The 25,753-nt window shown below is 32.9% G+C and overlaps 1 protein-coding gene across 3 annotated transcripts in view; it reads right to left on the bottom strand.

Annotated features, from left to right (window-relative positions):
- Nucleotides 1-3,964, bottom strand: part of LOC113396542 (visual system homeobox 2-like) — a 100,900-nt gene extending 96,936 nt beyond the window's left edge. Inside the window, exon 1 of one of the 3 annotated variants that reach the window (XM_064217176.1) lies at nt 3,147-3,964. In XM_064217176.1, the coding sequence (XP_064073246.1) occupies nt 3,147-3,447 (301 nt within the window). In that variant the 5' untranslated portion in view covers nt 3,448-3,964. The remainder of the gene's footprint in view (nt 1-3,146) is intronic. The other 2 variants (XM_064217175.1, XM_064217177.1) reach the window with 2 other exon arrangements.
- Nucleotides 3,965-25,753: the final 21,789 nt, after the last annotated feature.

Below are 25,753 nucleotides of genomic sequence, written 5' to 3'. Positions count from 1 at the left end.
TACGAATGGTATATTTATTAATTATTGATGATATATAAAATATAAATGTGTGAATAAATAGTAAGAGTTGACTCGCTTATTGTTAGCCAAAAATGTACCACCGGTTCGGAAGACGTGAGAACACACAGAAACTCACCCAGATATGATTGATGTTTACAATAATTACTAATTTTTGAAACGATCTGAAGGCGATCGTTTCATTCCCGAGGTGAGCTGTCAACTGTAAAGTCGTTAGTTTCTTATTAAACTTTAACACACAAACGTCCCTCGAGAGTTTAACTTGCAAAGTTCACAACGCAAAATAATTTATTTTAGCGCGTACGTTAGAATAATAAAGTTATCGAGGCGCGGGCAGACGCAGCCTGCGCGCGCGGCGAGGGTCGCTTTGTGTCGCTCGGCGCTGCATTAGGTACCCGCTACCCGAGCGGGTTAACAAAGCACTTATACATTTCGTGTATTGATTAGCTCGACACAGAATGCCATTTGTTTTTGAGGCTTTACTCGCTATGCGGTCTGTAGCTTAACCGCAATGCCGTTACTTGAAAATAAAAACTTTTCAAATTAAGACAATTATTTTCAATTTAGGTAGCCGTAATACAGGTAGTTAACGTTAATTTAATGTTACATATACTAATATCAATTAAGAATATAATTGATGTACCTACCGGTATTGAATCAGAAAGTAAGGTAAGATGAGAGACGAGATGTCTACAAACGTATCTAAGAGCTTAGGTAGTCCCGTACCAGTCTCGCCATTATCACAATATCACTTCAAACAAAGATTTAATATTGCTATAGTTTTATGTAAATATTTCTAATGTGTAGATACATTTCACGATTTAATGTAACATTAATTGAATGACTTATTTTATTAAGTCATTGTGATTATACGTACGTATTGTTTGCGTATATTATATACATTATTTCAAGTTAAAGAAAAAATGCCTCTGCGTTTACAGCACTTACTTATTAATTATTAATATATAACTAAGGGATATCAAACACGAGTTTACAAATTTATAAAATAACTTGAAAAAACAATCATAACGCTTAAAAAACTTATCCGCGTATTTGCAACTGTTTTTGCAAAAAAATAAATAACATAATTTAAAACTTAAAGAATTTACAACGAAAAATAATTAAACAAATAGGTATATACTAAATTAAATAAAACGATACAGGCATGGTGTACAAATTAAAGAAAAAACACGGCGACCCATAGATTTTCACGTGACATATATTGAGGTGTATGAATGTACATATATGTAATATACTTTTTCTACGACTGGTTTCTTGCGACTTTATTTGTTAGGAATATTATACCTAAATTAGATTATACTATACCTTGATTTTAAATTTACTTACCGCTATGAAATCACCTGTAGGTAAATACTAATATATTTATAGTGAGTTAAGTTGAACATTTAAGATATTTAAAACAAAAGTAACTCTATCTATCAAATTCGAATAATATAACAAAATCTGAAAATATTGAAGCAAAGATAAAAAACTTTTACAGAAAGAAAACTAGTTATAACCAAAACCTTATATTCGGGTATATCTTTTATTTAATTATAAAAATGTAACCGTGTGTGTTACCGTTAATAAGTAAAGAACGGGAACTCTTCTTTTTTAAAATATTGGCATCTTTACAGTGATTAAATTAAGTTCCAAAACCGAATGAATCCTGTTGTCCTGTTGTCTACCATAGAAGTAACTAAATTGCATACCTCGAGATGGCACGCTCAGAAAAATAAAAGTATCTTATAATAATAAGTTATTGTGATGGTCAAGTTTAGGTTGAAATACAGTCGTCACGTATACGTATAAATAGGAACCTTTTTATCTCCAAACGTATCACAATATCAAACTTCCTTCATTACCATCAATAGTAAAATATTTTGATAAGGAAATGAAATGAACATTGTGATTATTAATAATAAGTTTGAATAAAAATTACCAATATTTAGTATGTTTTATTTTTAAACGAAATTGTAGAGTTGAGATCTCTGACAGCGCTGTGTGCAGTTACCGGCGGCGCGCGGGCCCGATCTTAAAATCTTTATAAGTTTAAATCTAACGGACAATTCTTATGTAATTTATATAACTACTACTACTAAAATATTATTATTAATTTATAATGTATATCAGTAACAATAAAATTGTGGTATTTAAGACTTATTAATTAGAAGTTATCTTATCATTCTTTTTTAATTGTGGACATAATTAATATATTGTTATAAGTTATCAAACAGGTTTTTATTCGTATCATTAATAGATAACATGTCTACTAATGTGTTTTGTTTTTTATACTGAAGAAACTACCTTTCGTTAAAGATATCTTAACAAATCAATACGGGCGATGCTTTTACCTATTCGTATTTTATTGAGAAACAAATTCAAATACAATTTTTAAGTTACAGGATAGAGTCAATTATTGAATGGTATTTTTTATCTTTTTATCTTTTTTATCTTTTGACTTTTACATTCTCTTGCAATTTATATTATTCGCGGTATAATTTTTCAGTGTTTTCTAAAGCCAATAAACTTTTCTTTCTACAATGCCAATATATATTTTCTAATCTCCCTACGGCCGTTGTCGTGCTAATTACAAGATAACACTCTGCAGTAATAGCACTGAACTGTAATTCAATTTAAAGTGTAGAAAAATAGTTTTCAGGATCGAAGCACTACTTGATACTCTTTAGCAATTATTAGATTAATTCGCTGAGATTCCGTTTCCATACATCAAATATCAATCAACGTCAGAAATTTTCGCAATTGAATGTCTTTGTTATAGTAATCAATAATGAAGACTAAGTGTGCACTCCCGCCACTCCCGCGCCGTAACCGTAACCCGACCCGCGGCCGCCGACACACGCACAAAGCGCATTGTCTCGAACTAAAGAGCTAATTATAATAAAGAAAAAACGCTAATTAAACACGCCAGCCGCCGCGCCCGCGACCGCTTCAGTGTTCAGCTTTGTTTAAATAACGAGATACGTGTGATTTAATACGCATTGAACACGGAGCAAGAGCTTGCGAGAACAGAGAGTTCATTAAGAATAGTACCTAATAGTATTTCACTAACGATTACACCTCTATTTGAAGGCTCTTTGAATTTATGAGAGAAGACATTGACTTACCAGGAGGTGGGTGTAGGAGCGGCGGACCCGGGAGGAAGGCGGCTGCAACGGCCGCTTGTGCGTTAAAGGCAGCAGCGTATGCTACTCGACTCGCCACCGAGGCCGGCAACGGGAACTGGGGCGTATACGCGGACCTGGGCTCTCTGCTCTCTGACAGGTTCAGCACCCGGTCTCCATCGCGACTCTCAAAGTAGCGGTCTCGGCTGTCGCGGTTGTCTGATAAGCCGAGGAGCTCTTGTATCGCAAACGGCGACCGTTGCGGCGCTCTCGGCGCACTTGCGTTTGCGCTCATCGCTTGCATCTTTGAAGTTTAGTCAACTCTTAATTCAAAGATTTCGCATTATCTATGTTTCTTTGCTTCTTTTCATGTTCATTATTTATTTTTCTTACAATATATCACAATTTCGATTATATGCCTTGAATTTTCTAATTTATTATATCTCCAAAACACACTTTGTTTAAAAGTTCCAAACTACACTAATCGGCCAAGTCTACTTTTGAACGCTCGTAATGTTTAGGGTTCGCAATTCTTTTGTAATTAAATCGAATTCAAAACAAATATTTTTTCCGAAATGGCGGAAAATCGCGAAAATAATATAGTTCGCGTATTTTCCACGAAGCACGACACGAGCGCTCACCGCGGCGTCCGGAGCGCTTCTGCCCGCGGCGCCGCCCGTCGCTTTGTAAAAACGAGAAAACCCCCCTTGAAACACCGGCTCCGACCGCTCGCTATCGAAAAATCTTAATTCACAACCCTCGCGATACAGCGCACAGCCTTTTGGAACTGAGAAGTGAACCACAACGCTATGCTAAAAACGGCGCAAAAACTTGCGACGAGTGAGAACTATACGCCGTTTCGGAATCGGCATTGTAACCCCCCAGTGCGGGCGGGCGGAGCCTACTAATAGCCAATACGGATATTTTGTTACCGCACTCTATTGGCCAGATTTCTTCGCGGGAGACACGCCTACTCAACGTTTTGCCATGGAAATCTGAACTCTGTATCACGGCGATAGACTTCCATATCGACCATCAGAGTTGGGTTTGATTTAATTTTGATTAATTGTAGAAATGAATAGAGCGAGTGTGGGTAGAGCGGGGCGGGCGGGGGGAGAGGCGAGTTCGGCTCGTCGTGGCGCGTATTATCAGCGGCAGGTGGATAGGCGCGTAATTTCCCAGCCGGTGTGTCCTCCGCCTTATTTCGTTAGTCTCAATGGTCTAGAGGGAGTATTAATTTACGCTCGTCCGTCGTTTCACACGAGTGTATAATGTCCCATTATCGAGCATTACCTACCGGCCGGTGGCGGCCTCATGTAGCCGAAGCCGAAACAAAGCGTATGTACGTGTACTCACACGCCCGCAGTGGACCGGCTCCGACGCAGATCGTCCTTTGACGAGGTCTGGTCGGTCGGTTGTGTGTGTCTTGTTGCACAAAAAGAGTCGGGACTGATGAGGTGGAATCACACATAATACAAACTACATTATTCTGAGCTACATTACATATTTTTTAAATGTTACCTAGTTATAGTAAATTTAATTAAAATGCTTCATACAATTATAAAGAAAAAATTCAACGATAATCTAATAAAAAATAATTAAAGACACATTAAATATTATTAAGTTATTAACATGTAAGTACCTCAATAATGGTAATATCTCGTGTACGATTTATGCTCGCTCCATATGTATGTATAACAAAATGTATATGACAAAAATTTAGGAAACCAGCTTAAACTAACTTCAGTAAGAAGAAGTAAGTAAGATAATATTTGAAACTTTGCGAGTACCTTACTTAAATAATTCGAGTTAGGGTTCAACTGCTCTGTAGATAACATCCAGCTGATCTGACGCCGGAGCTTAGACGTGAAGTAGACTCTACATTGGCCTCGTAAACCTTCGATTGTTGCTCATTTAGTTTGTTTTTAAATATCTACATTATATTTGGTTAACATATTACAATGACAATTTTTTTTTTGAATTATTTACCTATGATATTTTTGTCGTCACATTTTTTATTATTTAAATACAATTTCATACCTACCTACAGCTCTAAGTTCGATATGAGTATATTTGATGTATATTAAAAGTATAACTTGTGAAACTATATACCTAATATCACTTCCATTTATAAGGAGCAACTACTAATTCTAAAATACATCCAGAGATAAATAACCTGTAATCGACACTATGAATTAGTGTCAATTACAAGGGAAATAAGCCGAACCTTGTTTTCCCGGCGGGTATTATAACATTATTTTGTTTCGTTTCAACATTATTGTATGATATCATGAAGGCTTTGTCTATTTGCAGGGATCGTGACTATTATTACCTATTATCTACTATTAACATTGGGTACCCATTATTAATATAGCTGACAGCTGACTTACACTGAAAAAAATATATGTACATAATAATTGCGCTTTTTATGTACCTATTTAGATACTTTTGGTAGAGCCTAAATACATAAATGAAATTAGATAAGTTGCCATTTTTATTATAAAAATTAGATAATAAATATTATTTAAAATTAAATTAATATCAAACACGGAAAATATGAATGATATTGTTTTACTGTTAAATAATTATTATTAATATAACTTAATTGTTTTCATTACGTTAGAATTATTTTAAAAAAGTATGTAGAATAAAATATTACTTTCGTAACGGTTTTAAAACTAGATGGCGCTGTCCAAATGTAGTGCCACTATACGTCACCTATTAAGTACTTAGATGACGAGAAGCTGACTTTTTAAAATTTATTTCATGAAAAACCTTTTAAACTTCTGGCTCTACACTTACGAAATTTCTTTAAAAAGTTTTACTATTTAAGTAAAAATCTAAATATGTAGGTATGACTCAAATAAGCATTTGCAGGCTGTTCTATTAAATATTAATTTTAGACCCGCAGCTTACTGAATTCAGTCGAGGACAACGTATATTAATAAGTTACATAAATATTAGATACATAAAATATTACACGAGGAGTTATGACAGAAACACTCCTCGTGTATAAAATATGGAAATGGTTAAAAATTAATTAGTAGAGAGGCAAGCTCCGGAGCGTCGCCCGTCTGCCCGTCCGCCAGGCCGCCAGTCCGCACCTTTGATCGTAACGACGGCCGCGGCACGCCAATCAATCTTCGAGTGGACACTTCGGGCTCCGAGATAATGAAGATAATATGCGATTATGTAAATCTATAGATGTAACGAGTCCGGAAGAGCTGGAATCGGCATGATGTTTTATATGCAAGGGGAAATATAGAAAGTTATTCAGATATGGAAAATCATTCGCGATATTATATAGGCACGTATGGACGGCTTGTGAAGATGCAGGCTCATTTCGGAAAGAAGGCAGACGAGTAATAGTACTATCTGATGGTAAGTGGTCACCATTTCCTAAAGTTCTTACTGTGCAGATCCTGAGGTCCTGCGTCCAAACCTCAAGTCGATCCAAATCCGTCAGGACGACATCATCACGTCATTTAAATGAAGCACCGATCCAATCAAAAATATTTAATTTAAGACACAGTAATGTGAAGAAAGAATAATAATCGTAATAATATATTTTTTTTAGTATTTTTTTTTCTCTCTCTTTCTTTCTAATCGAATAATAGTGAATGTATGACAGGGACAAAGCTTAAATAAATATTGTGTGTTAATTATATATTAAAATATGTTACTGCCATATGATACGTAATGTGACGATGGTAGCCGTAGCCTTCCAAAACGTATCGAATCCCTTCGCCAACAGCGTATGTGAAATAATCATATTTTTAGTAAATTAAATATAATTAAACAATTACTCTCATATAATATTCCGATTATTATTTATTATCTGTTTTGATGTTTAATACATTTAGCGGTACAGGTACGAGCAGCACGACCGATCACGAGTCCGCAAAAAAAGCATCGTGTGAACTCCAGTCGGTCCAATATTCATGCCACAATGGTGAAGCGGCCATTGTGGTGGTAACCCGAGCCGCTCTGTTTGTGTGCAGCTACCGTCGTGGACCGTCAATATTATGATAACCATACAATCTTGTGATTTTTTTATTGCAAAAACTGCTAAAATAGATCTCATTCGATTTTTTTTTTAATAGAAATACCTACCTATATATTTTGATATATATAGTTTTATAATATTAGATCGAATAGCTGGTTGTGATTACAAGAACAAGAGAATATAATGTCTGAATTTCTATGGTTAGAGGCTTTCCTGATATAAAAAAAATAAATCGTATGTTCCATTCGCCACCCAGCAAGTACTTAGTGCACTTACGTTACCGTGGTGTAACCGAAGAAAAAACATTATTTTGCGTTGTCAAATAATTCACTATTCGATCGTAAACAAAATAAATAGTGTCCGTCTGAACTGACGATGACGATGTCAGTATTAACATTTTTAGGTAATTCTTACTTCCGAATTCATGTTGAGAAATTGTTTGATTTTATTTGTCAAAACATATCATTCGTAAGTCTGTCTAAGCTATTGCATTAAGCTAATCGATTCTTCTCAGATGACTGAACTTTATAAAAGGAAGTAGTTTCTGCTTTGAAGGTTTTAATTAACATACAAACGTACATAGCACCGCAATGAGAGGTGCTCGAAAGTGTTAGACGTTGTGTGCGCGCCGTGTCAGCCGCACGAGACAATGTTTTGTTAAGCGTCGGCCAGACTCCAGCAGACAAGATTCAAGACGAAAAATGGAACAAAACACGGTGATGTGAGAGGTAGCTTTTCAGTGAGAGCGCTTTTTAGTAGCGCTTATTGTCTCACGTGGGAGACAACCTCTGAGAACTACTTTGTTGTGAATTCAAGCTTCACCTAACCGTTATATGGCGCCCGCGACGCGAGACGGCGGCGCTTCGGGTTTTAACCTCTAGTCATTGTTATGCATGTTGTTTCTTATAATATAATAAGGTTATAAGTATTGATCCGTTTTTACTTGTTAAGGCTTTAACTATAAACAGTCAACTGGTTATCCATTCATAATTTTATCATTTGTGGCGTACAACGTATCGTATCAAATCAAATCGGTTTTCTTCCTTCTTACGAACAATTTTGAATTGTAATCAAGATGAACGAAATACACAGCTACGACCGGGCCGGAATGTAGAGCCTACAGAGAGGTGCCGGCAAGAATCACAGCTGTAACAATTGTTATCCAATATATGTCCAAAGTACGCGATCATCTGGATGATTTCTATTGAATAAGCAATAAACCTAAACTAATCAAGACACGACAAAGTTAAATTAAGAAAGCTTATTTATTATGACTTATAAGTATATCGGAATACTAGCTAACTACTGGCAAACGTGTGTTTATCCACGTCACGCAAAACTTTGAACGGATGTAAACCTTCACAGATGTGTCAACAAAAAGTGTGAAGTTTCAACTTATCGGATAAACGATACCGAACATAAAAACACCTTAACGAGAGAAAGTAATTAAAAAAGAAAGTAAAGTAATTCTTATCTTCAAGCTTAAATAAAAATATTTTCTTATAGCGTTACATATTGAACTGTAACTTTAGAAATATAATTCAACTTTGAATTGTATAAGATTATATTAGAGGGAGCAAATAGCGCAAACTCTAACAGAATTTTAAAATATTGATAATCTGTAAAGAAAATATTAAATTTTTTATATCGAAAATAAATATTGATCACAAATTAAATTAAGATTATATATATACATATATAACTATTTCAAAAATCAACTTTGTTTAATATTAGGGACAACTACGAGGCAGTATAAATAAAAACGATTCCATATCATTACTAAATCAAATTAAGTACCCTAATAAAATATAATTTATTTAACTACGCTCTTGAGCACCTATAATTTATCATTATAAATAAAATCAAATGAAAATGATATATTCAATATGAAAGTATTACTTACTTATTGATTGTCAAATTAAACACTAACACCGGCTCAGAAAATAATATATCCGACTTGAGAAGAGCCGGGTAAATAAACTCAGCGGTATTGCTATAAAGATACATAAATTATGTTTCTTAAATAAACTTTTCCCCATAAAAAACTTAGCTTCTGACACACTCGGTATGAATATCATATTCATATTTTGTTAGTTCTGGTTTGACAGAGATCACGACCTTTGATGCTTGATATATTTCTTGTGTTAGCCAAGTTGCAATTTATAATGACGTCTCTCATTATATAGCATAGTATCTCAATAAATCATTAATATTTCAAGTGTGATATTTTTTGAAGTTTTAAAATATTAATTATTGAACCTATTATATGATCTCACAGTTCAATATTTTATAATCCAGTGGGCAGAACCCGTGTATCTACGCTAAAGATCGTAAATTCAAATATGCACGAAATTCATTCCACGACACCATTCACTTGAAAAGTAGTGTACTTATATAGGATAATTAACATAGTGACCGGGGATATGAGAAATGCATCTCGGGTATGTATCTCGTAAGTAAACCTGCCTGATATCACATGTTAGATCTAGTCTAATGTAACGGAGCATCTCTCAGCAGTCGAACATTTGAAGGCGGATACTATTATTTCAATCGGTCATTAAAATACTTCTTGTTAATACAATAACATATCATAAACCGAACCTAAATAAAGATTTAACCGAAGCCACAAAACAAAGAAAGTCAAGAACCTACAATAATGTATGTAATGACTGAGTAATAATTATTTATTACGGCAGTAATAATCGTTTACAATTAACTAAAACACATCGACGTGCTGTCGAGTTGTTTGTTTGTTAGATTTGATCAGCGCTCTTATTATAATGACGCGTCCAGCCATTGTTCGCCTGACGGACGGACGACGGACGGACGGACGGACGGACTGCGTGTCAAATTAATCATTTCCCTCTCCTAACAATACGTTGAATTAAATACAATAGACATCTGCTATATTAGTAATCGTTGACGTCAAAATTGACAATTAACGAAGAAGACCTAATAGCGCAGTGTCACTATTTCTGATTTGTGTAACATTGGTCCCAAGTTTGGACCCAAATGTTGTTTGTATAAGTCGGAGTCATACACTTTTTTTGTCTCGGGAGGAGTGCATTTTTAAACCTCTAAGACGATGTTTTTGTTCGGTTTTATTATATTGCTAGTTAAAGCGGTACGTTTTATAAGTCGTAAGTCGGTATAAGAGACAAGGTGGCATAATGATTAAATAGTTATTATGGCTAAAGGTTGCGGTGCAAACACGTTAATGTATCATTGAGTGTTCACGTGACGAAACGACTCGCAACGGGGTGGGGGAATAGGATCTGGCTGTTACTTTTTTAATTCACTCTTGGCGTTATTATTATTAAATATTATCTTAAACATCTTATCAACATTTTAGACGGTACACAGTTAGAGTTCTTAATACGTATTATAAAGCTGGGTAGTAGGCTTAAACTCGCTATAAGAGGAACTATCTGTTGAATTCGAAAACACTTTAGCGAGTATTCTTTACAGGTTGTATTTAAACTAAATCGAGACACGGGTGATATACGTAGCACAAATAATATAAATAGGAAACATACGTCATAAGGGAGTTCCCTTATGACGTATTAAAGACATTTGTGTATAGGATAAGAAGTAATATATTTTGCATTCTGACTCAAGTAGTTTAAGTATTTACGTGGATATGAACCTACAGTATACGATAATAGTCAGAGAGAATCGCATAGTAACATCGACCATCGACAATAACGAGTCTACCAGTACCTACTCTACTGCGTCATTCAACTCCTATACAACTATTCTAAACTTGAGAAATATAAATATATCTGATTTATTTTAAAAATATTATATTTTTTTTTTTTATATATTAGGGACGTTTTTAATGTTGATCAGAAATTTTATACTCGGTGGTAGGTTTGTGTCCCGGATAATTTATCCCACCGATAAAATTTATTTTAGTGCCAATGTCTGATGGGCGAAGGTGATCAACAGATAATCAGATATAGAATTAATAAATGAATAAAGAAACACGGACGGTAACCAATCTATGCTCTTACAATTAAATAATACCTGCTGCAGTACCTACTGGAAGAAAATAAGCGCTAGTTGACATTAAGGCAAAATAAATAAATTAAAATACATGCAATGTATGATTATTATCCGAATTTATTTTTAAATTAGTCATCAGTATTATTGTCTTGAAAACAAGCAATTAGTTAAAAGACGTCATTAATCCGTAAATTGATTCGGTTCCCTTTATTTTTAAAATAAATATTACAATTACAATAAAATACGACGCAAATACATTTGATAGATAGGTTTTATATTTGTTGAAATGTAACAAAAGTACGACTGAGTGTTATTCACTTGACCTTTTAGTATCGCTATAGTAAAGCATTTTTGGGTTCATTTTCATTCTTTGTTACCGACAAAGATATCTATTACAGTGGTCGGCGTCCTCAAGTTCCGTGGGTAGCCGTGATGTCTTTGTAATTAAAGAAGTAGTTAGAAATACCTACATTAAAAAAATTTGATTTGCAAAATGTGTTTTACTGAAGTGTTGTCACTTCCTCGCTATATCCCACGAGTTCAGTTATTGTTTGTTTCATTTGAGTTTTTTTGGTTCTAACTAATTGTAGTATATATGTTCTCCTATGTTAACCACTTCGATATTGAGATAATATCTATATAGCATCAATATATTTACTATTCGTAAAGATCATTTCAGTATATGTATATATCGTATTACAAAAGCCTCATGTTAAATATCTTATAGAACTAACGATGTTACTGACGCTGAGGCTATTGATGTCATTTAGTAAATTATATGTTTCAGATTTCCGAGAAACCTTAAACAACCATAGATTTAGGAAATTACAGATGTTTCCTTCTATTTAAACATTTTTTTTTATATGAATGCACCGGTACGCCCTGTGTGCTGCAGTATTTTATAATTTTACAAGTGATTTTATATTTACATGAATGTTTCGAAGGGAGACAATTTCAGTTGGTCATGCCATAATAACCCGACCTCAAAAATATTATGATGCGTTTTATTTCAAAATGAATACTGTCGATAGATTTATTGAAAGCTAACGGTACATAGGTACTCACAACTATCGGTTAAATGTTAGGCTAACCTCAGCTCCATATTATGTTCATCCAAAAGGCGTATTACTTAAAACCGGATTATTTAAACGATAAAGGTATATAGATATATTAATATTCCTTGATATTAATGCAGGACAATGTAAAATTTAATTACTTAGTGTAAACTATTGGTGGAAAAGATTAACCGCTGAGTTTCTTATCAGAACTGATTGTAGCTTTACATTCAATTTAATCTTGTAAATAATGCTTGTAAAAGAAGTTGGTCGTTTAGTATAAAGTAAATATTCGAGAGCTCGCATGATTCTCCCTGTCGCTCCGCAGTCGAGCAGCGTCCGGTTAATCAAATAGCGAGTTCGTATCTTCCGATATTCGTAACATTAATCTCAGTTAGTCGTCTTACTTACGGCTCGGCTTTTATCCACAAATCGATTTAGTGACCGGCGATACAGAAGTAATCCTCTTAGCCACCGATTGTGAGAAGTTACTAGTGTATGAATCAACTTGATGTATCTTTATTGATGCCTGTAATTGAGATGGACTCATTGTTCAGCTTTTAGTGAATTCAGTTTCGCATTACATAAATATACACAAGCAGAACTGAAAGTGTACTTTTCTTTTTTCGCTTTGATTAATTTTAAAATAAAAAAATATACAATCCTTTTTAACTTAGCATTTAATTAAATGAATCTATATCCCAATGTACACATATACCTAAGTTACTTTATCGATTTCTATGCCCTAGGAGGGACCTGGTGTCGGTAAATATTATTCTTTCGCTTGTATAAACTAATATAATCATAGTAAATATTATAAAACAATTACCTTTTCTAGGCCGGACTTTAAATCACTTTTTAATGTTAGAAAACCAACAAGATATGAGTTCGTAATATTTGTATAAAAATATCTGCTTAAATAATATAGTGACTTCACTAGACGTGAGTTAATTGAGACCGTTCGATGTGATGGCACAGCCCTAGCGAGTCATGGCCACGACACATTTTTACGAGGCCCCTCCCCCGAGGGTGCATAATTGCGATCCCCGTTCTAGGCATTTTGCCTTTTGCCTCCGACCAGCGTGACTGTTAGCTAGTTTTTTTAAAAGACTAGTATACTCTGTAACGGCACGGATTGCGTGGCGATAGGTTTATGGTAACAAGTTTGTCTATGACTCGCGTGTTTTATGGTTTGTTATGAAAAGAAAATATGTTTTCCATGATGAGCTAAAATAGACGTTATTTATAATCTTATAAAGCTTATTATGTCTTGACTGAGTATATAGTATAATACACTTTTAACTCAAACGTTATATTCTCTCACTCTATATTTGTAATGCTGCTGCTGCTGCTGCTGCTAATTATAATGTATTTACAGAACGTCTCAATCTCAATGAATGTCTTGAACCTTGATTCGAAGCCGAGGACATAGTGTACCTACAAACTAGCTACTGAGTTAGGGAGGCTGCTAAAACCAACTTTAGGAAAAATAACTAATAATAATTAATAAATCGAAATAACTAAATGATAATAACTTTATTACAATCAAACAAGCTGGTGTTAATATATTCTAATAAAAACTTTTCAAATTTTCATTTTACAAAACTACATTAAAGTTTAGTGAAAAGAATCATCAAAAACGCAAAAGGTAATCTTATCCACCAATCAATTCAAATAGATATTATGTTAATAAAAAATACTTATATTTATATTTCTGCCTGTAAATCAACAAACACTATATCGCTAATTTAACGCATGTGTAGTCACGGTTTTATTTATTTATGATTGTTTAAATCCATATCTAAAATGTACTACTCAAATTTAAATAAGTATATCTGCAGAACTATTGACTATAATAAAAATTCCTTAAGCACTTAGAGATTAACCTCACTGACATTAAAAAAAAATCACTAGTAACAAAAGTTTCGGTATTTTGGCAAATCCGGCATGCATACTAACGGCAGGTTAGTATATTCAAACACAATATATATACATTGATCAATGGTCCAATAATACTTAATAAATAAATATTTTCTTATATAGCTTAGGTAGGTGAACTAGCAAATGGGCCAGCTGATGATAAGTGCCGCTGCTCATAGTCAGTAGCGACAAAATGAATATTTAATACTCCTTACATCACATTGGAAACTGAGATATTACGATTTGTGCGTTTAGTTAAGACTGGTTCATTCATCCTTCAAACCGGAACACAATAATACTAAGTATTACTGCTTAGTCGTAGAATATACGAATGAGATTGGGTGGTATCTACCCAGAAGGGTTTGTACAAAGCCACCATGTAAAATTCTATAGTATTAATACCTTACATATCGCTTATGACTTTAAAGGTTAGTTTAATACAATCAACACTCACAAGGACTCATATTGTTACAAAACAACTTTTCAATATGGAGCTGGCGAGCAACATAAAATAATTTGCTCTCTTATAAGAAATATTTGAGAAGAAGGACTAAACTTGTCTCCGCAGTAACGGTAGGAACTTTGTCACTTGAAAGCCCTTCAAAATTGTTAAAAAGGTTTATAAACTCATCAGGATTGTCTCGTGGTATGTGATCAGAATATTTTATTACGAAGAACATCGAAGAGGAAGACATCCAGAGCTCAGACTTTAGTAGTAATTAAATTTTCAATATTTCTTTTAAGATTAAGAAAAAAAATATAGATATGTCAGTATAATATAAGGCTTACATGCCAGATTTAAAACGTTCGAAAAAATACTAACAACAATAGTAACATCATGGAATAATTGTCACCCGGGGCATTTCTGCTGCGTTTTCAATTGCGAAGCGAATATTGGTGTGCTATTTGCTCATATCTAATTCGATAATAAATACGAAAAAAATCATGAGCAGACATCTAAGATATAATTTTACTCCGGCTGCAGGTTTTTGACAAACATCCATAAAATGTCCAAAATTACAATGATAATGATATTCAAGCAATATTGTTACTCCATGAAGTTTATTGAAATCATTAGCTACCTAAATGTTTGTCAGGGATTGAAGGTAATATGAATCAAATGAACTGAAGCATAATAATGATCAAATGACACAGGAGAGCGGCTTTTTTTACATTTTCACAACTACATCCATAAAGGTACCTTTTCGATACCTTGTGTTTTGGGATTTAACTTGCTGAGGATAATTATCAATGAAAGACAGACTCGAGCAAATTTAGTAGTAGCATATGAGTAAGAAATTGAAGCACTCTAACACTGAAACGCAGTGACGTTGAGATTTAAATGACTGAACCGAGGATATCTCATAGCGAAATGCTTGCAGCTTCATAATAACGTACTTTCTACAGCTTTTACATACAATTAGATTTTGAAGTATGCAAATATATGAATTAAAAATATATTTTATTTCCGATCATTGTATTCTGTTCAATTATCCCTTTAGACAATAACTCTGCGGTATATTTTCACTTACTTACACTTGGATATCAAAGGTAGGTTGTAATGTTGTGGATAATCGTACACTGAGAGTTAGTAGAATTTTATTCGAGGCATTTATTCATTTATATACACACACAGATTTCCTCGCTATAATTTGCTCTGCCGCCGCCTTTTGTCTATTGGAGAGACGATTTAAGTGTCTGTCATCACTGGGTTCATAAAATATGTTGATTAAATTTACTCAAAAATAGTTAATGTTTGTGCGCCACTGTTGACAACAGATTGTGACATGAATCTAATAAAACATTCTTATGAAATCATGCAATAAATAAATTTGAATATGATTTTAATTATTTTTGATAGGACTTAAACCCACGATCTTCCATTAAAGGAAGACTACACTATCTATTGGACCATCACTACGCTGATATGATATCTATAATGCTACAAGTGAGTTCAATATTTAGCTACAGATATAGGATGTAGTTATTTATAATAAAATATTACACAAATAGTAATTGCGTTTTCAATCATTATTGATAGCGAACCCGTTAAATATAATAAAAGTTTTAGAAGCGCATATTGTATATTTATACACATAATGTTCACAAAGAAATGTAACGCACAAGAGACGCTCAAACGCTAATACGACAAAAATGCTAGTGTATTGTAGAGTATTGTAGAGTAGCGGCAAGTGAGCGCATTACGCCTAGTGAGTACTGAGCACCGAGTAGAGCCGGCGTGGCCGCGCTGCGTCTGTGTGTGTACACCATTATACCGCATACTAATGACAGGCGTTGATTAAAAAACCTTAGTCGGTGGTTGGTGGTGGGCGTGCCGGCGCAGGGTTCACACCTTTTATTGTGCATTTACAGATATCGTATCGATGCCATTAATGACTTCATCACAAATAGACCTCTCACAGTAATGATTCCCTTTTTTATATAAGTATGGATTTTAATTACAGCTCACGTTTTGGTTTACTTTTATCACATTTGATACAGAACTTAGAGTCGTTAATTTAATAACTGTTTATTTATTTTGTGGTCTATTGCTTACAATGTATTATTCTCGTTTGAGTTTGAGTACCCACTGCATTATTAAAACAAAAATATAAGTAATAGTGTTTTGGTTTTTTTTTAAACTTAGTATAATATATGTTTATATATAATTTGATTAATATTAAGCGAGTACATAAACATTTATAAATATGTATAATTTATTATAATACGTTCGCTTAGGCCGCCTTTTTTCGCTACTCAACGTTTACAAGCAATACTTATACCGATATAATGTTCTCAATTCACTCTACATATCTTCCAAGACTATTTTTATAACTTGCTTCGTTTAATTTGTATTCAGATTAGAAAGTCGATTATGACTTCCTCGTCTGAATTTCGTTAGCAAACTTATAACCATTGGAATGACAAACATTCAGACATACATATTTCACATCCATAAAGCATAATATAAAATAGAACTAGTGACTTCTTAAATAATAACACGTCATTTCAAATGGAAATATGAACATTTACTCAAAGTCGACAAAAGAAAATTCCCGCTGAGTTTCATACACCGGGTCTTCCTCAAGTCTTAGTTGTGCTTTAGGTGAAATATTAGTATGTAGCAATGCGTTAATTAATAACAGAACATATAAAGACAGATGATTACCTAACAGTTTTCAATGTACCTATTTAGACATCAAAATGAACCATATGTAATAAATTAAGGTATGTTCCATGTGTTTATTTCTGTATGTAAATAAAAACGTGAAGATTAATGAACAGAATATTTTTATTAATTATATTATTGACATTTCGTATCGTAACGAATTATTTTTTTAACGTTTACTAAATATACATAAATATATGTAAGGTGTTGATTTCTTTATTACTTAAAATTTAGACTTAAAATTGATGTTATATGTTATATGAATTATGTGATTTTATGAAGTTATAATGAATTTATTTTAATCTAAAATCCTTCTAATCTAATTAAAACAAGCGAACTTAGGTATTACAGTACCTACATAGCTAGGGTATGTGCGCGGAGTGCAAATTTATAGTGCCGGATTCTAGTAGTCTGATGATGGCGAAGACTTTACACCCTTTCCAGGGTATGGGATTGTAAATTCCAACTTTCCTATAAATATTATTACCTATAATATTGAATACTAGGCGTTTTCAAACACTTTTCAATTGTAATTTAAAATTATTACAGCTTTGTAAAGTATCGGAGTGTAAATTAAACATAAAATAAAAAAACAAGACACAATAATTACTATTATACTAAGTATATTTATTAATTTTTTTATTTATATATCTTTAATCCGAGAAATTTAGAATACCTTAAAAATATGCTTTTAAACATATCCATTGTGAAATAGAACGAGCTTGCAGTGAAGTGTACAAACTTGATAAAATAAGCTCTTCGTTCGTAAGTAAGTTAGTATGGAAGTGCTGTAAGACAAATCAATTAGCGTGTAGTGCGGGGGGAGGGGGAGTACAGCCGGTGGAATCCTTGACTTAAGCGCATTGAGTGGGTAACTTTGTGCTCGTGCGGATTAGAGGGGAAGCGGCTCATTGTTTTCTCGCAGATAAAGTGGATTGAGAGGACAAAATACTTTGATAAACTTATAACACCTTACTTTCCCGCTGTAATATTAAAATTTATTTTATAAAACTATAAAAATATAAGTTTAAGAGAATCAAATGGAACCATGGTCTATTTTCTATGGTTGGGCTAAAAAATCTGACGATATACAGAAGCCGACACTTTTGTTGACATTAGACGACCTGTTCAGCGAATTGTTACTTCTATAGGGTAACTGGTTTAGTATTCTAACTGTTAAGTTGCAGTTTCTACTCGGTCGAATCTGCAAAACGAACTAGTGGTAGTTTTATAATTATTTTAATTCTGTGATATGACGATTTAAAAGTGCTCATATGTGCCGATTTTTATATGGAATATTTTGATTTTCATTAACTCGTTGCGATCATCTGATTCTAAATCAAGGATATAAAATAATTCTATACGCTATATAAATGAACGAAGATAGTTTGTATAACAGTACTTTGCTATAGGGTGTATTCAAATATAAAACACTTTGTTTAATATAATACAAAATATGTACATGACACATTTCTTTACTAGGAATTAATAGGGTTAAGGAGATAAAAATATCTACCATGGAAAGATTTCATTCCGTACATGGAAATAACACATTGAAGTGTCGAGGAAATGGGGACGACGTGGATGTTGATACCGATACATAGGAGTCAGGAATATGTGAAATTACATCTCCCGGGAACGCGCGCCGCGTCACTCTCTACGTACGAGATATTATGCGATTACTTATTGGTTCCTGCTGATAAATAGGTAATGGCAGATGTGCGAACCATATGTACTTAGGTGAATGAAATGATCGCCATTGATACTAAGACGTTTATAACAATTGTCTTCTGAAAATATCTGTTTAAGTGCGTATGTTACCCGGAAGCGATAAATGGCGTTAATAAAATATTTCACAATTCTTAAACTCAGACTAGATATATGCAGCTCTCTGTATGCTTAGAGCAACATTTGCAAGGTCATCTCCGTCTCATCCGGGGACGCTATCGCTAGGCAAAAAAATGATAAAACCGGTTAAATTAAAGCTACATGAGCGGTGAAAAGTTATTAGATTTATTCTGTATTTCATCTCCTCAATAGTTTTTCACGCGCTAACAATAAAATAGATAGTGATCTCACATTATTTAGAATTGAATATTAAACTGAAACCGTTTTTTCCAAAATGTGGCGCTTATTGATATTACTGTTTAATTTTTTCAAATTAATGTTCAACGTTGTCTTCTCATGTACCTACTTATTTTTATTTGAAAAAATTATATAGGTAGATACACAATTAAAAATATATAAAAACCAATTGCTCGAACTCCATTTCGCGTCATTTTCATTGCAATGTAACTTTTAGGTACCTGTGGGTAATATTTATCTTAAACATAATAAATTGAAGTTGGTAAATACCTATATCCTCATGAGATTAAGAAACTCTGACACTTGTTGATCGATTGCCAGGAAAGCTGGTCCGTACATATGTACATATATGTATTTTTTTAATGGAGAATATTTTAATACTGTACATCACAGCAGCAGTCACTAGGTGGCGCTTCAGCACATCAACTGTACCGTTTAAACAATGAGTACGGCTATTTATACTTAGGTATATACAAAGACAAGATAGTCTTCTGTGTTTTGCTAGTAATGTATACCTATTATCAAAAAATATTAATGCCATTACGGTATATTTTTTATTGTATTTTCGACGCACACAGCGTAATTAACATAAAATTGGAAATCGAATAATATTTATAATCAAAGACTCGTCGAAGTAGGTAATAAACTAACTTACCGAAGTTTTCTTTTCATCTTTTGAAATATAAACACGTTTGCTAACGTAAGTAGAATTAAAAAAAGACACTTTGAAGTTTTCACATATCACTTTTATACAATACCTACTCACATTATTCAACACTTTGTTTTGCAACACTTCTACAAATATAGATAATATCTATTAGTTATTTTGTCACAAATACAAATATTTTTCACTATCTAATATCTATCGAACGAACACAGATATACTTAATAAACATTTTTACAATAATCAAAAAAATCTAGCGCGTACGATGACGCCGCCATTACAACTGATCATCGATTCGATTCGATTCTTCAATAGATTTAAAACAATAAAATGCATCCGCCATATTAGTTGAATTGAATTCATGCGGCGTTATTGTTTTATTTTAACCAATAATTAGGCGTGCAGCCGCCGCCGGCCAATCAGAACTGCGGTGTACTAGCCAGCTGCGACCGATAGGACCGCCATTTTGAAGTTATTTATTAATTTAATTAATACAAATTAAACTTATATCATGATCAAAAGTTAAAATAATATATATACATATGAATAAAATTATAAGTAATAGAATAAAATAGATTATTTTATCTTAAGAATTATTAACATTAAGACCTTAAATTTATACAAATATGAATTAAAAATTGTTACTGTACAAATCTTGACAGCGTGGAACGGTGGCAAGAATGCTAGCACCATTTTCCCGTTGAATCGTAGTTCCGATCCTCTGGGCAAAAAAAAAGATATGTCACCCGCCCATAATAATAGGTAGATGTAGGTATATCAGATGTATTTACTTGACATTTTGAAAGCATTTTTAATGAGCATCATAGATAGCAGGCAGCTGGTGTGATGATATGTCGGTATTCAAACCATGTCGCATCTATTGTAAATTTGTTTCGTCAAACATTTGCAACAAAAATTATAACAAACAGTCTTTCGTCATTAAATTATATGAATAAAAATAAGCTTTACCTTTATTTGCATATATCTATTCGTGTAATGTAATTATTCTGTAAATATACCCTAAAGTTTTTTTTAATATATTAGGAAAATAAGTAGGTACCTAACCTACCCACAGATACTGATTTATTCTTTACCGTTCCAGAAGTAACGCTTATTTAGTATGTTTAATATTTTGAAGTTTTGAGTTCATATCGTGTGTCGTTTAAATTAAGCAGTAACAAAAGAAATTGGTACAATATTTTACTTTAATATTTGAGATTTTGTATGTGTATTCGACCTTAGGTACCTAATGCTTATTGAAATTTTATATATTTGAAATTTTATAAATTGAAGCATGTATGTTTTTGCATACCCAATGTGTTTTTTTTATTGATAACACTAATTAGGCGAATTCATTGCTCTGATTTCTTCAATAACATTTTTTAAACATTAAAACTCGATGGAGAAGAAACGAAAGAGAAATAATATCTTCTTACACTATTATTATTTAGTTTTTACTCAACGCCGTAAGCATAACCTGCACAAGAGTAAACCCTCTTTACTATGATCTTACTTAAATTACTTAAATACACAAATACATATAAACTTAGATGCCGTTAACACTTTACAGCACAGCACAAAAAATGCATTGTATAAAAAGTGGGTGCAATGATAAAAGCATTCTGTTACCGTTCTTTATGTCATCCTAATGGTCTGATTATCTATTTTGGTAGGTATATCTAAATGTTTAGGAGTTTAATTAAAAAATAAGATATACATTTATAATTTTCTTTGTAGAGTTCGGTGTAGATCAGATCTGTATAGATGGATACTACCATCCATTGTTATTTTGCGGAATTGCAATATTTCGATAACTATATGTTAGCTTATATGGTAGGTGAGTCTGTATTATTACAGGTATAAGGAGAAAGAAATGCTTTATACATCTTACGGGGTGAATGTGACCACTAATCTGGAGATCGGATAGTCTGACTTCATAAAATGAATACAAATAAATTGACTGTAAAGTAAAACCGGAGTAATACTGGTCGAGTACCTACCTAACCTAACCTACCTTTAGCTTATTCCAATCGAAGAAGGAATAAAGATAAATAAAACTTAGATCAACGCATTCCATACGATTCGCTAATAGCTAAGCTATACCACGCTACTAACAGGCCTTGGTTAATGTATATTTATTTATTATTATTCCTCTTAACTAAAGTTAAAAGCTTCTTCGGCGTTCTAAATGTCGTTTTTTGCAAATCAATAGTTAATAATACATATTACTGTAGCTGTCGACCAATGATATCGCGTCACTTCGATGTCAAATGATTCGGCCTCTTCTAGTTGGAATAGAGTATAGAAGTGAGTTCTTTATGATGTGTGTCTACATTTAAAAAGGTCGCCCTGAGCAGCAGAGGAAAATGTCGTGTGGTATCTTGCGTCTTTCAAATATTTATTGAATAACTTATTAGTCATAGAGTGGTGTGACAGAATAAGCTACACCTTTTCCTAACGTGAACGAGAACGTGAACGAGAAGAAACAGTTTGGGTGTATTTATTATATATATTTATGTATTTTAACTATACACATACGTGCAAATAAAATTACAGATGAAATGATAACCTCCTCCTTTTTGAAGTCGGCTAAAAATAAATAAGATTCACGAAATAAACAAACTCCCTCGAACAAACTCAAAAGAAGAGTTTATAAACTTTGACCGGGTTTTATAAATACAAAATATACCTATATATAACTTAGTATAGTAAACATATCTACCTACTGATGTTTCTAGCTATGAACTTAAGACAAAAAACGTGTTAATTAATTTTGGCATTTTCCAGCAAGCTTTTTACATGCACATGTAATTTATTTATAAGATATAATAATACTTGGAATTTTCTAATAGTGAGATAAGTGAGAATATAATGTTTAGTTACTCAATTTTATTGCAGCATGTTAGTATTAAAAGGCCTCGGACCGACGGCTCGAACGTCGGAGAAAATCAGGATAACCTTTAACCAAATATATTCTTCAAAAACGGTAAGAGTACGAAAACTAAACGTCGGATATGGAAATAATACTGAAGCTTTATATTCACTTTAACATATTTTAAAATTGATCATAGGTATAGGTATTTTATATTAATAACTAGCTGTTGCCCGCGGCTTTGCTCGCGTGGAAGTTGACAGTTTCAGTTCCCTTTTCACCCTCTTAGGGGCAACATTTACAAAATTCCTACCTTATGGGGTGTCTACTCAACAAAACGATCCTAGCCACCAAATAGTTTGCGCTCGGAAATGTTGATTCAGTCGGTCAGTACATGTTATTTTATAAGTATAGATTACATAACTTTAATAATAACCATAAACAGTTATATAATTTTAACATGATACTACCAAATCAGACAGCAACAAGTAAAAAAACTCTATTGTTATTTACTAGTTTATAACGAGCTTTTACACATTAACAATATAAATCATTTTTACTAAACACCTATAATGATAGTCTTTGCCTATTAGTAGAATTAAATATGGTTAAATCTACTAATAGGCAAAGGAAGGAGGCAGGGAAATGAACGTTGTGATATCAGCCGCTTGTGTGGAATAAAATCTGTGACGTGTACGCCAACCCACACTACAGCTGTGTGGTAGAATGAGCTCCAAGCAAACTCTTTAAGAGCAGCAGCAGAGACATTTTCAGATTGTTAGATATTAAAACATTTGTCTTGTATACATTTATTATACTATTTTTAGTTTAATAACTTAAAATAATGAAAATTGTATATCTGTGGATGTTTCAATATCAGCATTTTTGAACGCCATTGGTTGACAGCATCTCTGAGTATTACACTTTGATCGTGAACAACCTGGCTAAGTCACAATAAAATAACCTCAAACAAGATACCTATGCGGACTGACTGCAGAAAATTCTAACAATTTTTATTAACGAAAATGTATGAAATACAATATCTTTGTTCACAAAGGTCCCTTATTGTGAATTAACATTTATGACGCAAACATTAATGAATATATTTTTATTTTGTATTTCATAAAAGAGTCACGGGTTTCGTGAAGTCATATCAAAGAAACGTTGTAATATACCTGTTATGGTTGAGTAAATAACTTATTTAAGGCTAGATTACACAAGGTAATAGCCGTCATTTATGTTTATCTTAAATAAAGATGACGTAACGAAATACCTCCCCAAATTCCAGATATTTTGAACTTATAAGATGTCTATATTTACATGTTTATTATTAAAGTCGAGCGGTGAAAAATTATCGTGATGAATCTGCATATGTCGGATGCAAATTTGCCACTGATGTTCGCAAGCAATGTGAAGTTAGACCCAAATCTTTTCCTATAGGAGGTCCAGCATTAATGTTTATGGGATGTGGCTTAAGTTATGCTTTGATAAATAAAACAAACAAATGGTCTTAGGTATATATTATTTAGACGTATTATTATATAAATATTTTACAAAATGAACATCAACACAACTCATCAGTGAAAGATTATAATTATTATTAGACCCATTCAAGCAACCTAACTTATAACCAATCATCATTTTACATTAATCTTAGAAACCTTAAAGATAATGTTCTTATAACTAATGTACAATATACAAAGTTATATTTATTTTTAAGGCAACAATATGCGTGATAATATTCTCATAATAAATAACAACAATCGTCAAACTTTCAACAAATAATTAAAACATTTAGTCATTACAATTTTAAACCGCGACGCAATGATTAAAGTACTACTATAATTATAAACGGAATTTCATATTCATTTTTAATAACCAAAGAAATATTATAAAACTTTACCTATTAGCACACAAACCGTCACCCCCAATTTTATCCTCTCGAGAAGTAAATTTAAAAAGCAGCCTTTAAAACGTAGACTCAAACTATCTCTATACCAAATATCATCTAAATCGGTTCAGCGATTCAAGCGTGAAGAAGTTACAGACAGAGTTACTTTTTCATTTATAATATTAGTATTGATTAAAAACGTAACTATTACTTATACCATTGATAAGTTTTCGTTCGGGTTCATCGTGAAATGTACAAACACGTGCCGTCAAAGAGCATCCACTAGCCACTTAGACACGGCTGGACAGCAGTGTGTTGGCAACAGATTGTTTGTCAAAAAGTCCCTAACAACATGTCGAAACATTTTACTCGTTTGCCTTATTACTTCAATTTGTGTTACGCCTAATAAACAGATAATAGAATACTCGTTCATTAGGCACTGACACTATTAATTAATATCATAATTAATATATAGATTAAAGTAAAACAGTACATTATGAGTACATCAAAGTCTTGACTATGACGTGTTTGCCATCGTGTGGCTTAGATTTAAAACAGTCATAAGCTTGTAGAAAAACATTTTGTTTTCAGTTTAAATAATAATCAGCCATAATCATCGGTTTCGTATTAGAGGCGTGTGTTAAAAGAACATACATCTTAAGAGCGTGTGTTGATGTGTTCATCTCTGTACTGTCGACGCCCTGTTCAAATCGAGTAGCGATAAACAAACCATAGTTTAACAAATTCCATGCGATTCGCTTATAGACGGACAGATAATTCTTGTTTAATATATATTTTTAGATATATAATACAAAACAATTCCACTTCATTATTTACGTACTTTAATTTTACTACTAAATTTCCGATGACAGCTCCACTTAAATATCACAGATTATTCAAGATCTCGACCGATGATATTGTTGCCTTCGCTTTACCCCTCTTG

Source organism: Vanessa tameamea, chromosome 15 (assembly GCF_037043105.1).
Source record: "Vanessa tameamea isolate UH-Manoa-2023 chromosome 15, ilVanTame1 primary haplotype, whole genome shotgun sequence".
In the NCBI taxonomy this organism is placed as follows: domain Eukaryota; kingdom Metazoa; phylum Arthropoda; class Insecta; order Lepidoptera; family Nymphalidae; genus Vanessa; species Vanessa tameamea.
This window is presented reverse-complemented; position numbering and strand designations above follow the sequence as displayed.